This window comes from Gambusia affinis, linkage group LG09 (assembly GCF_019740435.1).
Source record: "Gambusia affinis linkage group LG09, SWU_Gaff_1.0, whole genome shotgun sequence".
In the NCBI taxonomy this organism is placed as follows: domain Eukaryota; kingdom Metazoa; phylum Chordata; class Actinopteri; order Cyprinodontiformes; family Poeciliidae; genus Gambusia; species Gambusia affinis.
In genome coordinates, this window is record NC_057876.1 from 7,958,975 (window position 1) to 7,975,705 (window position 16,731).

The 16,731-nt window shown below is 41.3% G+C and overlaps 1 protein-coding gene across 1 annotated transcript; it reads right to left on the reverse strand.

Moving 5' to 3' along the window:
• Positions 1-2,591: 2,591 nt before the first annotated feature.
• fhdc2 (FH2 domain containing 2) lies at positions 2,592-13,004 on the reverse strand. Its single transcript, XM_044127084.1, has 12 exons — positions 12,722-13,004; positions 11,117-11,667; positions 10,960-11,021; positions 8,448-8,550; positions 8,116-8,201; positions 7,820-7,920; positions 7,467-7,537; positions 7,209-7,316; positions 5,996-6,066; positions 5,469-5,586; positions 5,215-5,379; positions 2,592-5,124 (listed from the first exon to the last, which is right to left on the reverse strand). Exons 2-12 carry the CDS (start codon positions 11,558-11,560, stop codon positions 3,250-3,252), a joined length of 3,204 nt encoding a protein of 1,067 aa, XP_043983019.1. The 5' UTR covers positions 11,561-11,667; positions 12,722-13,004; the 3' UTR covers positions 2,592-3,249.
• Positions 13,005-16,731: the final 3,727 nt, after the last annotated feature.

Below are 16,731 nucleotides of genomic sequence, written 5' to 3' on the forward strand. Positions count from 1 at the left end.
CTTTTTACAAATTAAAATCTGAAAGTGAGCCATGCATTTGAATTTAGGAACTTTAACTTGATATCTCTAAAAGTTACTGCAACCAGTGTACAGAAGTCACCTAGCCAGTGAATAGAGTAATTGTAATTCTGTGTGTAATTCTCTCAGTATAAATGCAGTTTGTTTTATGATGGTTTCAGAAGTTTGTTAGAGAATATTAGTGCTCAGAGTTCATTGGTAAACTGGATTGAGTTAAATACAAGATAATATTGGAAGACAACTTGTTAAAGGCTGCAAAAGTATTGAAATGGTGTGAAGGTTTTTCTCTCAGCAGGTTAGCATCCCAAAATATTAAAACAGTACCACAATATAATGGTTCAGATTGCAGCCTCAGCTTACTTTGGAATGTCCCAATCAAAGTCCAGACTTCAATTCACTTAGTCTGAGTCAAGACTTTAAAATTGCTGCTTATGGGCACTGTCCTTCTCAATCTGTCTATACTATAGTAAACAATGAAAGAACAAGAAATACTCTTTTGACTCTGAATATGTAAAGTTAGTAAAGACTTACTCCCAAAAAGCGTACAGCTAATATTGCAGCAACATTTGGGACTGCAAAGTATTGACTCAGGTGTGTTAAATAAGTTCACACTAAACTTTCCTAAATTGTAATTTATAAAATGTTTGAAAACCATCATGTTCTTCAGATGTCTCAATTGTGCACTGACGTGTGGTTTGCATCATATAAAACTCAGATTAATTACAATAAGGTTTCTGGTTGTCATGTGATCAAATGTGGGAAGGTTCAAGGGACATGAAAGTTTTGTCAAGGCATTTAGTTATATCTACTCAGGTAGATTGTTTTAATACACTCTCCACTGCAGAAACACAATACCTTATAGGTGTCAACTAAGGCCTTTTCACTACTCAAAGTATACTCATAAATTAATTGGAGCAAAGTTTTTTGTGCTTTTCTAAAAGAATACCTCTTCTGGTTTTTGTACCAAGCATACTCCATATTATAGCAGATGTAAAATAAATTCAAGAAATTCTAATGTATAATAGTAAAGCTTTTTGAATAAAGCAACAGGTTTCTCAAAATTCATGATTATGAAAATGTGTCTGGTGTGCGATCGATTAGAACCATTGACTTCTTCCCTGCTTATTTCGCACAATTTCATTTTACATGCATGAAAGTTCCTTAAAGAGCTCAAATATTGAATCACAAAGTCATGTAACTAGCATAGTGAATGTTTCAAGACAAACTTTAATAGTTATACATTGTATTATTGCACTTACTGTCATGAGGAACCTATTCTTCTCAATAAAGGCACTGTGTTATCGCCTGCTTCAGACCACACAAACAAAGGAGGGCTTTAAAAAACCTGTTCCCACTATTGTGGAGTTCATCCTGTCAAGCCCGGTCTGAAAACCTTAACATCACTTCATCAGCCCTGTTTTGCCATAATCTCTTTCACCTGTCATATTAAAGCAGAACAAACTAACTAACTCTATAAAAAGATCTGTTTTCTATTTTAGGTGTTTTTTTCCTGGAAATGCTGGTGATGATGTCATCTCCAAGCACCGCCGCAGGTTAGAAGGCCAACTGCTGACCAACAAGTGCAGACTTCAGATCACAAAGGGGCACCGGTTTATTGCCTTTCCCAAGAAGTTTTGGCGTCACTGCAGGCTATAAAAAGAGAATTCCCACTGGGACCCTATGCCCACAGTCACCCTCCACCCCAGGCCTCACACACCCTTTCAATTCTGCCAGGAGATTCCCTAAGACAACTATAGCATTTCCATGGCAACAGTCACTAAAAGAATCGGGGGTGACTATGTCAAGAGATGCAGCAAGAGGCAGTTTTAAACAAGAGGGAGGGGGGAAATGAAGGTCACAGGAGGGGTTGTTACTGTGGATGAATGGAGAGTAAAGGTTTTCAATGCAAGCACAAACATAGTAAGGCCTTGAAGTAGAATTCAACTTGTTTCATATTTTGCCACATTACAACCAATAAATATTTTAGCTGGACTTCATAAGGAAACCATAAAAAGTCAAGTTTGTAAATTGTCATGAGGAATAAAGAGGATGCAGAAGACTTACAGAGAAGGTGCTCCGATCAGATGAAACCGAACTTCAACTTTTGGACTTCATTAAAGTTATCATATTTGTGGGAAAGCTAACACTGGACATCAACTTGAACACACCACGGTCACTGATGAAACACAGCAGGAGTATCTTTTCCTCAGTATGCAACATAGTCACAAACAATGAAAGACAGAGGGCACTACATTCAAGACATTACTGGAAGACAATTTGTTAGGAGACTCAAAAAAAGTTCTCCAAAGACCCTTTTGATTGCACCCAAAAGAGGTTCTAGAACATTTGGACTCCAGCGAGGCTAAACCTCTATAACTCTATTTGTAATAGACGTAAACAACATATCCTTTTCCTTCTAAACCTCTATTTAGAAGGTTTACTTCTACAGTAATTTGTGTTGACATATCGCATAAAAAGTTAAATACATTGATACATGTGGTTGTATTGTGACCAAATGTGGAAAAAGCACTGTGCCTATTATACAAGATCCTTCCAAAAACTGAAGACACTTCTTTTCACAATAATGTCTTTATTATTTCTTTGACTTTTTTTTTTTTTTTTTTTTTTTTTTTTTTACAAATACATATCTCAAAGTGAACAATCATACTCAATAAAGTTATAGATTTTTATATAAAATAAAAATACAGTAACCATCTCTTCAGGCCTCTTTTCAGTTTTGTAAAGTGCACCTTTTTCTTGAGGCCAATTGGCAACAAAATTAACCGTTCAATATAGTACCAGGTTCAAGTTCAAAACACTGATTACTCGGGTGTCAGCCACAGTGTGCATAACATTTGGATTACTTTCTTGAAAACTGCTTTTCTACCCACGTTTTCAGTTAAAACAACGTCCTAAAGTGAAATGTTTCTCGAAGTGATAAGGTTGTTCTACTGGAAGATATTTTCTATTGCTGTCCTACTGCCTGCAAAGGACATAAACAGATGTCAAAAGAGGTAGATTGTAGAAAATGCACTACCCTGCTAATGTGAAAAAGACAAGATAAAAAGCATTACAAAAGCTCTCAGTGGCAAATCAGACATAAAAACCAGACACTCAAATAGACAAAAGATTTTGCTTAAGATTAATTCAAATGAACTCAATGTTTAGTTAAAACTGAAAAATACCTAGAAATTCATACAGACATAGAGAATTTCACAGTAAGCCCTTCCATCATCTCCACAAGGGCTGAGCTGTAGCAGCCCGGGGCATTTTGAGACCAGGTATCCGGGTAGCAGCTGGAGTTTTAGGGTTAGCAGGTGAGTTTCCGGCACAGGTTGTTATCTTAGCTGATTTACTGTGGGCAGCTGCAATGACAGCTGTGCGTATGTTCTTGGCAGTGGCCGAGGATGGGCTGCTAGCTACCCGCGACTGGGATGGCAGTTGACCCTCAGAGATTGGAGCAACACGTTTGGACACACGGGTAGGAGCTCCTCTAATAAAGGTCGATTGAGTGCTGCCACAGACCTTCTCTTGTGGAGTTCTGTCTGAAGACCTCCGAGTCAAAGTGGACTTCTCTGTAATATGTGACTCATTTGCAATCCTCTCCCGTGTACTGGTACTTCGCTTCACTTCCGCCTGAGCTATAGATGGTCGAACAGAAGAAGACGAGCGAACTGAAGCACTGCGGGGAATGGACGGACGTACAGATAGTGGTGGGTTAGCGAGCGCTGGAGCTCCGTTGGAAGGCTCAGTTTTGGACTGCACTCGGGGTATGACTGTACTGTTGGAAGGGACTGTCCGTGACACAAACCCCTTCTTTGCCCCAATACCACCACGCATCAGGGTCTTCAACGTTCTAGCATCTTCTTTTGGTGCAATAGGCACTGGAGCAATCCCCTCGTGCAGGTTGACATCCCTCTCCTTCCTCCACTTTGAGCAAAGACTTGGTGAAGGTCGTGGAAGTGGAGAGGTCGGGGGAGTTAGTGTCTCATATGACCGCAAACCTTTTACCAGAGTATGGCACTCCAGTGTTTCACTGACACGTGAGAATGACCTGGCAGTCTCTTTATCTGCAATTGGCAAATCAGAGGCCTTCTTTGGCTGTGAATGACCAAACTCTGGCAGACTGGAGGGCATCCAGTCCTTCTTCACTGGGGTTAAAACCCCTTCAGTTTCTCCGTCTTTTGTTAAATTTGCATCGGGTAAAGATGTTGTGGTACTTATTTTAACTGTTGGACTGTACTTTGTCTGTGCCTGGAATGATACTTCCTCTGCAGATGATTGTAATTTTGTCCCAGTCTTTGTATTTCTGTTAGAAAGTGTTCCACAGCTGTTATTGGACTCATGAACTGAAGAGCTTCCAGATTTACTTTGAGTAGAACAATTACTATTGGACAGCCTACGTCTGTAAGCAGAGGTCTGGCTTTTCACACCTGGGGCTGATGTATTGGTACTTACAGCAGCAGACTCTATACTAGAACTGTTCAAAGTCATGTTTTCGGGAGAAAAATCTGTCTTTCCTTTGTGTCCTGTTGTTTTCAGTTGGTCATGTAGAGAGTAAGAAATGTTCTCAGGCCCATAGTGCTTCACAGTGAAGCTTTTTCCATGTTGAGAAGAACTAAATACTGCAATGTGGGAGTCTTTTACTGCCTCCATTCTCTGTTTCGACATTCCTATCCCTTTTTCCAGAACGGACTCTTGGTCAAAGGGGGAACATCCCCCATCAGTCTCTGGCGAACTGCAAAGTATAGCACTGGTTTCGTGGTCCGAGGAACTGTTTGAGTGATAACCAGTGGATGTCGGACTACTCCCCAAGACCGGAAAGCTCTTGAGAATAGATGAACTGTTGAGATGGGCGTTATTTTGCATGTGGTGTATGAATCTACGAGAATCAGTGGCTCTAAGACTACGGCGATTCCAGGTATAGTTCAGGTTCTTCTCTAAAAGTCTCTCCAGTTCATCTTGGTTTTCTTGACCGTGAGGCTCTCTGGCAAGACTCAGCCCCAGGTCCAGCCCTGTACAAACTGCAAGAGACCGACGCTTTTCCACAGTCTTTCGTTGACGTTCTAGACGTTTCTGCTCCTTGAGGTCCCGTTCCTCATTTTCCTGTTTAAAAATGGAAGAAAAATGAATATCGGTCGTTATAAAGTGATCAACAGAGCAGTTAGGTTTTTGTGACCTTCCAAGGCATCTCACCTGTACAGCTCTTTGGAACCGATGGCAAAACAAATGGAAAACCTTGCACGCTTCCTCTAGCTTGAAAGTGCTGTCATCTTCACAGAAAAACTCCATCAATGCTTGACTCGACATCCTCATGCCCTCTACCTCGTCATCGGCCTCTTTCAGTCGCTCATCAGCCCTCTGAACACAGACAACACACATTTTCAGACACAGATTTTCATTCATATTGGTCTTTATTTCTAACCAGATGTCAAACCAGTGATGTATACCTCCAGAAAGGATTGTGTCTGTTGCTTAATCTCTGTCTCATTCTCTACTTTTGTCTTCAGTTCAGCCACTCTGCTTTTTAACTTTGCCAGGTCATCTAGCACAGCTTCTTCACACAACCTGCCGAGATAAACAGTAAACACTGGTGTAACTCTTGTATGTCTAAAAAAAAGACTGCATGTCTAAAACGGAAAGGAAAGAGATAAAACTGAGTAAAAATTGTGTTTGCAAAATCCAAAGTGGAAATACAGACATGGCTTCAAACCTCTATTAGATAAATAAACTGTTTTGAAAAGCTCATTAGCTCAGATGTTGGCTCGGAGTGGCAGTTTTGTCTTCAGCCTCTTTCACACTAGCAACTAACTACAGCTGCAAAGTGAGGCAGTGATTAAATAATGCGTGGATTGCAATGTGTTAGCAGACTACAAGGAGATATTGTTGTTTCTGAGTGGGCTTTGTATGTACCCTCAGAACTAATCACCACAGAATCCAGGATTCAACAGGATCCAAGGTTTGGGAAGAGACTGACCTGGAGGCAGAGCCAACGTGGCCTAGTTGGCTCGGAAAAGAAAGTAAACTCTGGTCTTTTTTCACAGCTTCCTGTGGAGACGAAAATAATTGATTATCTTCTCCATTGTCTGAAAGGATACAATACGCAAGTTGCAAAAAGATGACAATGAGCGCACTTTGTGGAGCTTTTGGTATCAAGAGAACACTTTGGCATTGTTTCGTACTTTGCTGCCTAAAATAATTTCTTCCTACAAGAGCTCTTCTACCTTTTTATTATATCTAGCTTATCAAATGTGAAAAAGTGAAAAGTGTAGGCCCAATGACCTGCAGGAAACATCTATTTTTCAAGCATGTAGAGAACAAATGATGACAAGTTGTTACTCTGGACTGTCTCATTGTGATTTTCAACAAACTACTTGAGTATTAAACAGTCAGATAGAAACTGGCCCTCAACAAACCTATGGAAACATTTTTTTAAAATAATGCAGCAAAAGTCCTGAGGTTGGGATTCAAAACTCACATTATGTCACTGAAAATGTTTCTTCCAATAAATCCACTGAATGAGCCTAATTTGTAAAAGCCAATTCAAACAACAGCTAATGTCAACAAGTTTGAGTAATGACCACTATTGCCGACCTCTGACCTGCATTTTCACAGGAATTAAACACTTTTGTTTCGGGAGGATCTATAAACACCAGCCGGATACATTAAAAGACCAAAGGACGTTCATAAACAAAGTTGCAAACTGTGTTTATAGATTCAAGCTAAAATAGTCAGTGACTATCAAAGCAGGTATTATGTGCTATTCTACTCCTATGACTATATTAAAACAAAACAAAAAAATAAACAAAACAAGATGATGACAGACAAAGACCTCGTTGTTTATCCAGGAAGATGCACACCCTGTCCAGGTGCCCTTTGGTCAGCCTGTTAGTCCAGCACAGATTTACTATCAGCACAAGCACATATAGGACAGGCAACCATGTACAAATGTGCTCACAAATAAGTGCAACTTAGAGTAGTCAACACACCAGCGCATGTTTTTGTAAGCTTGAATGACGCTTTTTACTGGGAGAAAACCTCCACATACGTTGGGAGAACATGCAAACTCCTCCCAGAAGCACCCTGCTCTGTATTCAAATAGCTGTTTTAGGCAATAGTGCTATCAACTCTACCCACTGGCGAAACAAGCATCGCCCCCTCCCAACTTTATTGTACAATTCAGAACATACCATAGCAACAAAATGCAGCAAATTCATCCCTGGCTTGTTGGCTTTGGTGTCTGCCAATTTGAGAAGTGATGAAATTCGAAAACCAGCCGCATTCCCTGAATATCCGCCCTGAAAAGAAATGCAGACTACTTTAAAGAACAGATGAAAACCTCAAATGCAAATCTCAATCAATCAACAGCTGAAGTGTAAACCAAAAACAGCTGATCTTGCATGTTCAGAACCATTCAAAAACTGAAGGACTGACTGAATGCTACTCACAGCATTCATGTAGTTCCCCGCTTTCAGCACCAGACGGAGGATGGAGTGCAATTCGGGACAGCTCAGCAGTTCTAGGAGTGTAAAGATAATCAATATTGTGCCTGAGGGCTTAAGTAACGACAATTAATGTGTATCCAGCTGACATCAAGGCCAAGAAACAAGTCAGCAACTTTTATCCACCCAAAAATAGCAGTGCATGCAGGTTTCTAGTTAGCCTGTATGCTAAATAGCTTATCTCATTTCCACTGTGGCGCCTGACAACCACTCAAGAGTAAACACAAGAATTTTAGCAGGCCTATACAGTCCCGAGTCCTAATGGTGGTGGAGTACACAACTCCCTGCTGTTACTTTACCTCTTGCCGCCTCCCTGAGACATCTGGCTGCCACACACAGAGAGGTCAGAGCGGGGTCAAACTCTTGTTGTAGGATCATGGCATCCAGACGGAGCCGAAAACTGGTAAAAGGAAAATGAGAAAGATGGATCGATCAGCAAGAAGTGTTTGACTTATGAGACAAAAAGGCACTCGAGATCAACAAATATGTTCAACAAACATGACGAGGTTGAGTAAAGAAGGCTGAGGCAGAGTGAGAAAGTAACAAAAATGTATTTGAATGGATGTACATCTGTATGTTTTGTTTGGGGGTGTACCTGGGAACTTCCACTAAAAGCAACATGAAAAGATCAGGTTCTCCGAGACAGCTCTGTTCTCCACAGAACCTCCTAAGGCGACATTCCTGAAAGAAAGAAAAAAGATTTATGCTGTAAAAAAACCCCCAGAAAAACAACTTGTTAAGATTCAGGTCCAACATATTTCAGCAGGATCTTCGTCTGGAAACAGACCACATCATACAAAGTGGCGTAATGGCAAACTTTTGATCATCCTAACTAAAGCCAGATGAGCAAGGGGAGCCGGGTGGGGGAAAGTGAAGAGGAAGCAGACTGTCAGTCGTTGTATTTGCATGCTAGATTAAACCCTTTACCTCCTCGCTGTCAGGAAGCAGTTTGGAGAGCTCTGCGAGCTTCTCTGCTCCGTAACGATCTCCAACACCGTGCCTGATGTCTTCAATGATCTCCTTAGCTGGCCTGTGAAAAGAAATGCACCAGCTCATTTCACAAAACCCAAAACTAGAAACGCTAGACACGTGCTGCGTAATGCTAAAAGTCTGACGCAACAATAATAAAAGAAAGTTCCTAGAAGACAAACAAAAGGCAGAAATGCTCAGGAGACAACCGAGGACTTTGGTGTGTCATGAGGAGGGACTGAAAACGAGACAACCGTTTAACCTCTGCCTTGCTTTCTCGGAATGAGACCAGGATTTACTACTCCAGTAATTTTTTATTATTTTCCCCTTCCTGTTACATTCCCCCACCAATGATCACGCTACAGAGAGCAATTCTTGTCGACCAGTTCATCTTATTCTTATCTAAAACTGTCAAAGAATCAATTTTGTGAGGGACGTTCTCTCTGAATAACTAATCTACTGGAAACAAAACCCCGATTGCAATGACGCAAATAAAAACCAAAAGCTAAATAATATTTAAGTCTCTATCGGACAAAGAAAACACCAAACCAGATTTTGTTTGAACTGCAATTGCGCTAACAAAACTTTTACTGTGTCACTCTTTGAGACAGACTGGAAACAGGTGCACAACAAGACAAATGCTTGTGTACAGATGAGAGTCTTTTCACAAAAAAAAGGCTTTTACCTGCAAGTCCCAACAAATGTAGTTTAGAAAAGAAAGCATCTCCAGTTGAGAATCGGACGGTGGCATGGCAGCACTGAAACTTGGCACTTTCCATGACTCTGTGAGCAAGCATTGCACAATTGTCGACACAATAGTTCAGGGTGCCCTGGAGGTTAGTGTATTTAAGCTCACCTAAATGGTTATGAAACAACTCTTTCCATTATAATAGGTGCAGCTTTAAACCACACAAAGAAGGTTTTAGGGAATGGCTGACGAAGACAACCCACTGGTGGTTTCTCAGTCAGCAGGGGGCAGATTCAAGATGAGGCATTCTTTACGGGCGTCAGCAGGTGTCACCTCGGTCTCCTAAAGAGCTACTTACTCATTGGCCTCCTTAAAACTCCAGCTGCTTAAGGTGCTCAGTCCCTGGTAATATACCAGACATCCCCTTCACTGAAGGGTTTTTACACCTCAGACACCCGTTAAAGTCTGACATATGGCTGCTTTCTGCAGTTCAAGTCAAGTACTAATCACTTGCATTCATTTGGAAACATTGGTATTCCCTCTTTTTCTGAACCTACTTTTAGTTTGGGTTAATTTGGTAAAATGCAGGGGAAAGCCTTAGTGCAACAGCTAAGATGTATGGTATGTAAGGCACTTTCTTTACTTATGATTATGTAAAAACAAGGCACACAAAATACTTTTTCTCCATTAACTTTTTCTGTGCACATATTAAAATATATCAGATCAAATACATGTTTATGTCGGGCAAAGGTAAGCGGTCAAGTAGTCTGACGGCTCTTTGGTGCCTGAAAACCTGGACAACGTTTTAACATCCAGAGAAAAGTTAGTGATCCTAAGCTTATGTGCACTGAGGTTATGTCACAGTACAATGATCCAAAGTACACAACAGTTCCACAAAAACAAACAAACAAAAACATCCAAAAGACAGTATTTGGAGTGGCCTCGAAAAAATCCAAACTTAAACCCAATTGAGATGCTGTGGCATGATCATAAACAGGCTTGTAAACTGTTCCAATAACTCAATTCTGCAAAGAAAAGTGGCCCAAAATTTCTTCCCAGACTCACTGAGCGTAACCGCAAACACTCGGTAGCCGTCGTTACCGCCAAGGGTGGAACAACCAGTTGGAGGTTTGTAGAGGACAATTATTTTTTCACACTGGTGCAAGTTAGTTTAGGCTTCTGTCAGTTTTTAATAAAGACTTATTTCAAAATTTCATTTTACATTTATTCAGTTTGCCTTTCATATTAAAATACATATGATTAGCTGGAACATTTAAGTCTGACAAAAAAAAAAAATAATAAAATAAATAAATAAAAAATTGTAGTGCTTTAAGTTGAACAGAATGTTTTATTCAGTTCCAATGATCAATAAGTCAAAACCTGCATAATATATCAGATGTATTAATACTATTACTGTATAAAAGTTCCCACAGAACTTTCTGGACTGCAATTAGGATTATAATTTAAGAAACGCTATCTGTGTCTGTAATGTAGTTACAGCGACGCTTGTTTGATTGCAGCACAAAATGTTCATTAAGTCAATAAGAAACCATTGCTACATTGTTTTTTATGCTGAAACAGAAGAAGCAAATTTTAAAACCTTGTTGCTGAGATGGATACAATAAATCTCACTATACTGGGTGTATGTTTGCTATGAACCCCATTAACACTACTATCATGCACCACTAATAATGTTTCAACGACACAGAAAGAAAGCAGCAGTAAATCTTTAGCTTTGATCAGCTAAAAACTTCAAATCTATAAAGGAGTTACAAATCTTACATTTTGAATTGCCGCAGAAATATTCCTATGTTCATGCTGCGCTTGGAATCCAGTAGGAAAATCTGTAAAGAAGCATAGAGCACACGCATCCACTTAGGACCAAGAACACCAAGCAAAAAAATGCCAAAAAAGTCTGATGCCATTTAAACGGTCTGACCTCTCCCAGGCTATCCTGTGGGGATCTGCACCGTAGCAGCGCCGAACGTCGCCTCAGCGTCACGGTTCTGTTCCTTGGCATGCTGTCCTTCTGCCCAAACAACTCATCCAGAGAATGGAGATCAATAGGAAACTCATCCTCGTCGGGGGCCACACCACTCCACACACTCTTCCTGCCTTCCACTTTCTCTTTGGGGATACGCTCCCAGTTCAGCTTCCTCAGCCGACTCTGACGTACAGTATCTGCCCGGCTAAAAGGTGAGGAGGATGCAGGCGGTGGTGGGGGAGGAGGTGGAGGAGGAGGAGGAGGAGGTGGTGGTGGTCCTTGAGGGGCAGCCAGTACCTGACGTGGCTCCATGGCTGTCACTACCACGGCATCGGCAGTGGGCTTAGTTCCGTGAAAGGCATGAGATTTCTTGACGGCCACAGTCAGGTTGATGTGCATAGAGGCTGTCTGGTAGTTCGCCTACGGGGTTACCACAGGTGAGCAGGCTTTGCGGCCTTGCTCTAGCGAAGTCTTATTGCTCTTGGTCCAAGTTCAATCCATAAAGTCTAGAACACAAAACAGATTCAAAACTGGGATTATAAATCAAGAAATCAAACCAGCCACAATGTTGATGACTTGCACGAAATGTGGTTTCATTTATTAATTTATTTTCAACCTGCTTTTCGTGCAAAAGATTCCCCTGGTCTAAAAATCCAGCCGGTGACTCAACTTTCACTGGAAATATCAAAGTATTTTTACAAGAAAGTACAAGGAAGGCAAGATGAGCTCTTCCCATATGTGGGTTGTTTGAACAGCTTGTCTCATCCTGTTCAGTTTCACCTCAATGCATGTGCACGCACACAGGCACTCTTCCATCATAGATCTTCCTTTCTAATTATAAAACAAGGAGACACCACAGGCAAGCAAAGACGCAAAGTTAACCAAACCAACAAATGAAGGGTCAGCAGCACCAGAGAGCAATAATTTTCTTACCTACATCTGAAAGACATACACACTTCCGCACATCCAAGTTCTAGACGGGAGCAGTGACATATTTTTTGTGTAGGCTACTTCCAGTAAAAATCGGATTAATTGTGCATCTTTTGTCTCGGCGTTGGACATTCAATTTCTTCATCTCTTGCGATATCTGCCATGAGTCATAGCTTTCGGAAAACTACAGGCCAATCTGATGGCCAATCTGCTTCATGGAGATCCGCATGAGCACGCTGCAAAAGCCACAGCCAGTAATCTCAGTGATGATCAATTCATGAGATCTGTATCTAGACACCATTTAGTGGGACCTGCATTCCCCTAGTTGAAGAATATCAAGGGAGAAAATTTGTGCATTACTTTACATGTGTGGGTTTTTTTTTTTTTTTTGTTTTTTAAATGCATTGCAGGGGGTAGAAAAAGAGTAAAACAGTCTAAAATAGTTTAAAATCGACTTTTTACATGTTGCCACTTGTTGTAAAGTAGCATTCCACAAAATATTGTTTATTCCAGCAAAACACAAGATGCCCAACAACATTTCAGCTTAGTTTTAAGTAAAATAAAAATCACATTGTTTCGCTCATTTTCGTTTCTGCTTCAGAACCAAGTCAGGCTGTCCGCTTGACTTACCTGATGGCCACAGAAGTGAGTCTAAAAGCCGATATAAAAACCCACGACCACCGATATCGGTTCCATACGTTTACGCTGACTTTGTCTGTAAATTCCTTTATTTCTAAAAAAAAAAAAAAGAAAAAGAAAAGAAAAAAAAAACAACTTATTGCGCCCCACTCGCTGCAATCTCGCGTCCTCCTCAACTTGTAGGGAAACTTCCACACTGCTCCATCGCGAACGCGCAGGCGCGCACCCCCACATTCATATGCACTATTCCCCCGCATCCTCCCATTTTTCCCATGGGCGGACTGAGGGTTGTCAGGTGATATAAGGTCAGTCTTCAACCTTAATCAGCTATCACGCTTTGAGCATCTCAGTATTCACGTATGGGACATCTATAATGAAATGTGTGACTTTCTAAGTACTATTCAGTCAAGTCCTAAAACAATATATGTTTTTATAGTAATAAATTATTTCCATGTTTTTAAGTCTAATTTTTATTGTTTGCGACGCTTGTCAGTCCAAAAATAAGACTACAGTCTTAACTACCTTGGGAAAAGATTCACACCCTTAAACGTTTTTCACATTGTGTCAAGCTGACACCATTTTTTTTTTCAATCAAAATTTTAATAAAATTGTAGCTAACAAAAGTAAGAAGTATGAATAATGAAGTGAGAAATTTTTACAGCAATAAATCTGAAATACCCGCTGTGCATTTTTGTTCAGCTTTTACTCTGACAAACTGTACCAGGAGTCACATAATTTGTACTTTTAGTAAATACGTCATTTTCAACTTTTTATTGAAGGCTTGAAAGATTTTTCAGAGAAGATTATTGAGTAAACATAGGTATGTAGACTAAGAAATGGAGAAATTTATAGCAGGTTTTTTGCAATAATGAGCAATGCGTGATGTCTTGTAGCCTTTTTGTCTCAACTGTTGTTTTGAGTTTTGAGTTGGTATACTACATAAATAAAGTTATTTGAATTTATTGAAGAAGATCTCAATAAGACTGAGGGTTGTAAAAAGGCTCAGTGTGTATGATTTTTTATTTTTTATTTTTTATTTTTTTGAAAGTCACTGTAAAAGCATGCCCAGTGTCAAGAATTGTGCAGAAAACATGATATGTCTCTGTTTCAGGTTTATCATCAAATCGCTGAAATGTATTTGGTGCGGAGAACCTTGATTGTACCTAGCGGGCTATGCTATTGAGAAACTGAGAGAAGGAGCAGATCGGTATCAGACATGGGAAATGATGTCTGCATCTCCTCCCTGAAGCAAGAATGACACATGCGTGAAAGCTAAGAGGCTAGAAGTCCCTTTAGGGTGCTGAAATGTCCCAGGTGGTGAGATACAGACCCATGACGCCGACCTTTCATCTAAGGTGATGGAGCGCTCCTGGCCCACGCCACCTAGCTCTCTGCAGCTCCGGCTCAGGTAGCCCCTTTGACAGGCCGCGCTGACAGACCCTCTTTATCACGTGTGGGCCTGCAGTAATTAGCAGGTTATGACCCCAAATATCTGGCTTTTATTGTGTGTGAGCCGTGGGGTGTGTTATGGTGCGCCCAGCCAGAATAAACGTCTCTCAGGAAATTTTACTTTCTGTTCAGCCGCTCTCTTCTCAGAGTACAGTACACCTCTTAGAATAGAAGGAAATGCCTCTGGTGAGAGACAGCAGCTTTATAGTCCATGAGGGGCCTGAACAACCTGACACAATTACACCTATTATGCCAGCATTTATGTAGTGAGGACATTGCAACAATGATTAATGAACAGCAGGGACTTAACTTGGCTTCCCTCACTGGTTTCAATAAAATGGGTTGGACTGGAAACACACAGTCTTCCAGCTGGATGAAATAAAGGACATCGGTGTTTGTGTGTCTCTCTTGGCTCATCGTTTTATGAATGAAGGTGCTCATTTGTAACACTTGCAAGTGTTTATCCAAGACGGGAACAAGAACTTTGAGATTTTGCTCTTATGTGTGGCCTTTCTTTGATGTCTAAACCCGCTATACTTCATTTCCTAATGGAGACATAAGGCGTAAACACAAGACTGCAGTGCCAACTACCCTGTAGCTCAGCTCTTAGATCAGTGGGGCTGCTGCAGCCACGGCAGCCAGCTTTAGCCCTTCATCGTCTCCCCTTCTTAATCTCACTTTGAAGTCCTGGAAGAGTTGCTCAGAGGTGAACGCTATTAGCTCCCACTTCCCTTTCTTCAAACACATGTTTGAGATATACTGGTTTTTACAGTACTCTAAAACAATCCCAGAAGTCAATATACACCAAAAAACGTGTTTTACATGTTCTGGTTTGACACGGTGATCACACTCTCTACAGTGACCTCTGCCGAAATTGGCTTTTATGCCGCACAAATGAATCCGGATGTGGCTAGATCAATAGGATAGATTTCTTTCTCTTTTTTTTCCCCCCAGACGCACCATTCACTGTATAGTTTGTGAAAGAGGCAATAAAATTGTCCCATGTGGACGTATCGATGTTATGAGTGAGGGGTTTTAGTGTTGATCTGCCTCTGGTTTGCCTTCTGGGTCTAGGCCACTTCCATGCTTGAGTGAAATAGGTCAGCGTGACTGTTGCTCTGTGGGGGTACTAAACACATTCATCTGTGTAGTTGTGCAAGAGGAAACCTGTGTGCACAAGCAGACATGCGCGCACACACACCTGGATCTTATTCTAGACAGTGGGGACAGCAGGTCTGGGGTGGTATTCCTAATCCAACCCAGCTTTCTCAGATCTTTCTTGGTCTCCCAGCTGCAATCAGATCATGTGCAATTGTCCTGAATGGCCCAACAAAGATCTCTGATCTAAGAGACACGCAGGATATGTGCACAAGCAACCATATGTGAACACACATTGGTTAGTTTCTGACCTTTTTGGGTACCCCATTCTGTGATGTACAGAAAACCTTTTAAGACTGCAGACAAGAAGCCTTACTCAGGTTTGTTTCTTGTTTTGTTGTCTTTGACTGAGCCGGGCTGATGCTTTAGTGCAGTGGTCTCCAACCTTTTTAGTACAGCGGACCGGGCCAAGCCTTCGTAAATTTCCTGCGGACCGGGGGGTGGGGTTCGTGCGTGCGTTGTGAACATCGAACGGGGGGTGGGGGGGTTGGGTGCGCGCGTTGTGAGCTGGCGCATGACTCAAACCTCGGCATCCGGTGTACGATTTTCAAAATAAAAGCTCCTCCATACTCAATACATAGAACGGACATATTTAATTATTTCTTGCGCGGCCCGGTACCAATTGGTCCACGGACCGGTACCGGTCCGCGGCCCGGTGGTTGGGGACCACTGCTTTAGTGAGTATGTTTGCACATCATATTATGTTTCTGGTGAGTTAAATGGGCCGCAGGGTAGACAGAAAGGATGCATGTGGTTTGTGGTGATGCGGCTGTGCATAATTTGTTGCATTTCTGGGGTTAAACTCTGCAGGGAGGAGGAAAGGCTGAAGTGCTTGTGGTCAGTTGTCCACGGGGGAAGGGTTGACCTCACTAGTCTTTGCACATCTGGCCACTGGAGCAGTTTCCGACTCCAATTAGGATATCCTGAGACTCAATAAAGCGGATTATTGGCCCACAAAAACAGCCAGACATACTCACCCACCCATCCATTGTCTTCAACAAATTCAGCTGCTGCGCTCATCAGCCTGAATAGAGCCACAGCTGTGCTGTTTCTTTCATCTAAGATCTAAACGTTTTGTGTTGTGCCTTTCTAAAGTATTCTTACCTCTTGGACTTGCTTACATCCTGTCACTTTATAACTACAAACTGCATAAAATGTTGTTGAGATTTTAGGTCACAGACCCACACATAGAAACACATTGTAAAGTGGAAGGAAAAATCCTTTGTGGGTTTTAAAGTACTTTACTGGAAGAAATATGAAATCGTCTGCATTTCTATTCAAGTGCTGCCACATAATTTAAATGAGATTTACCATAGGTCAGGACTTTGGATGGCACAATGTACCGTACATGAATATGCTTTAATCTAAACTACCCTGTTGTAGTTCAGGTTGTA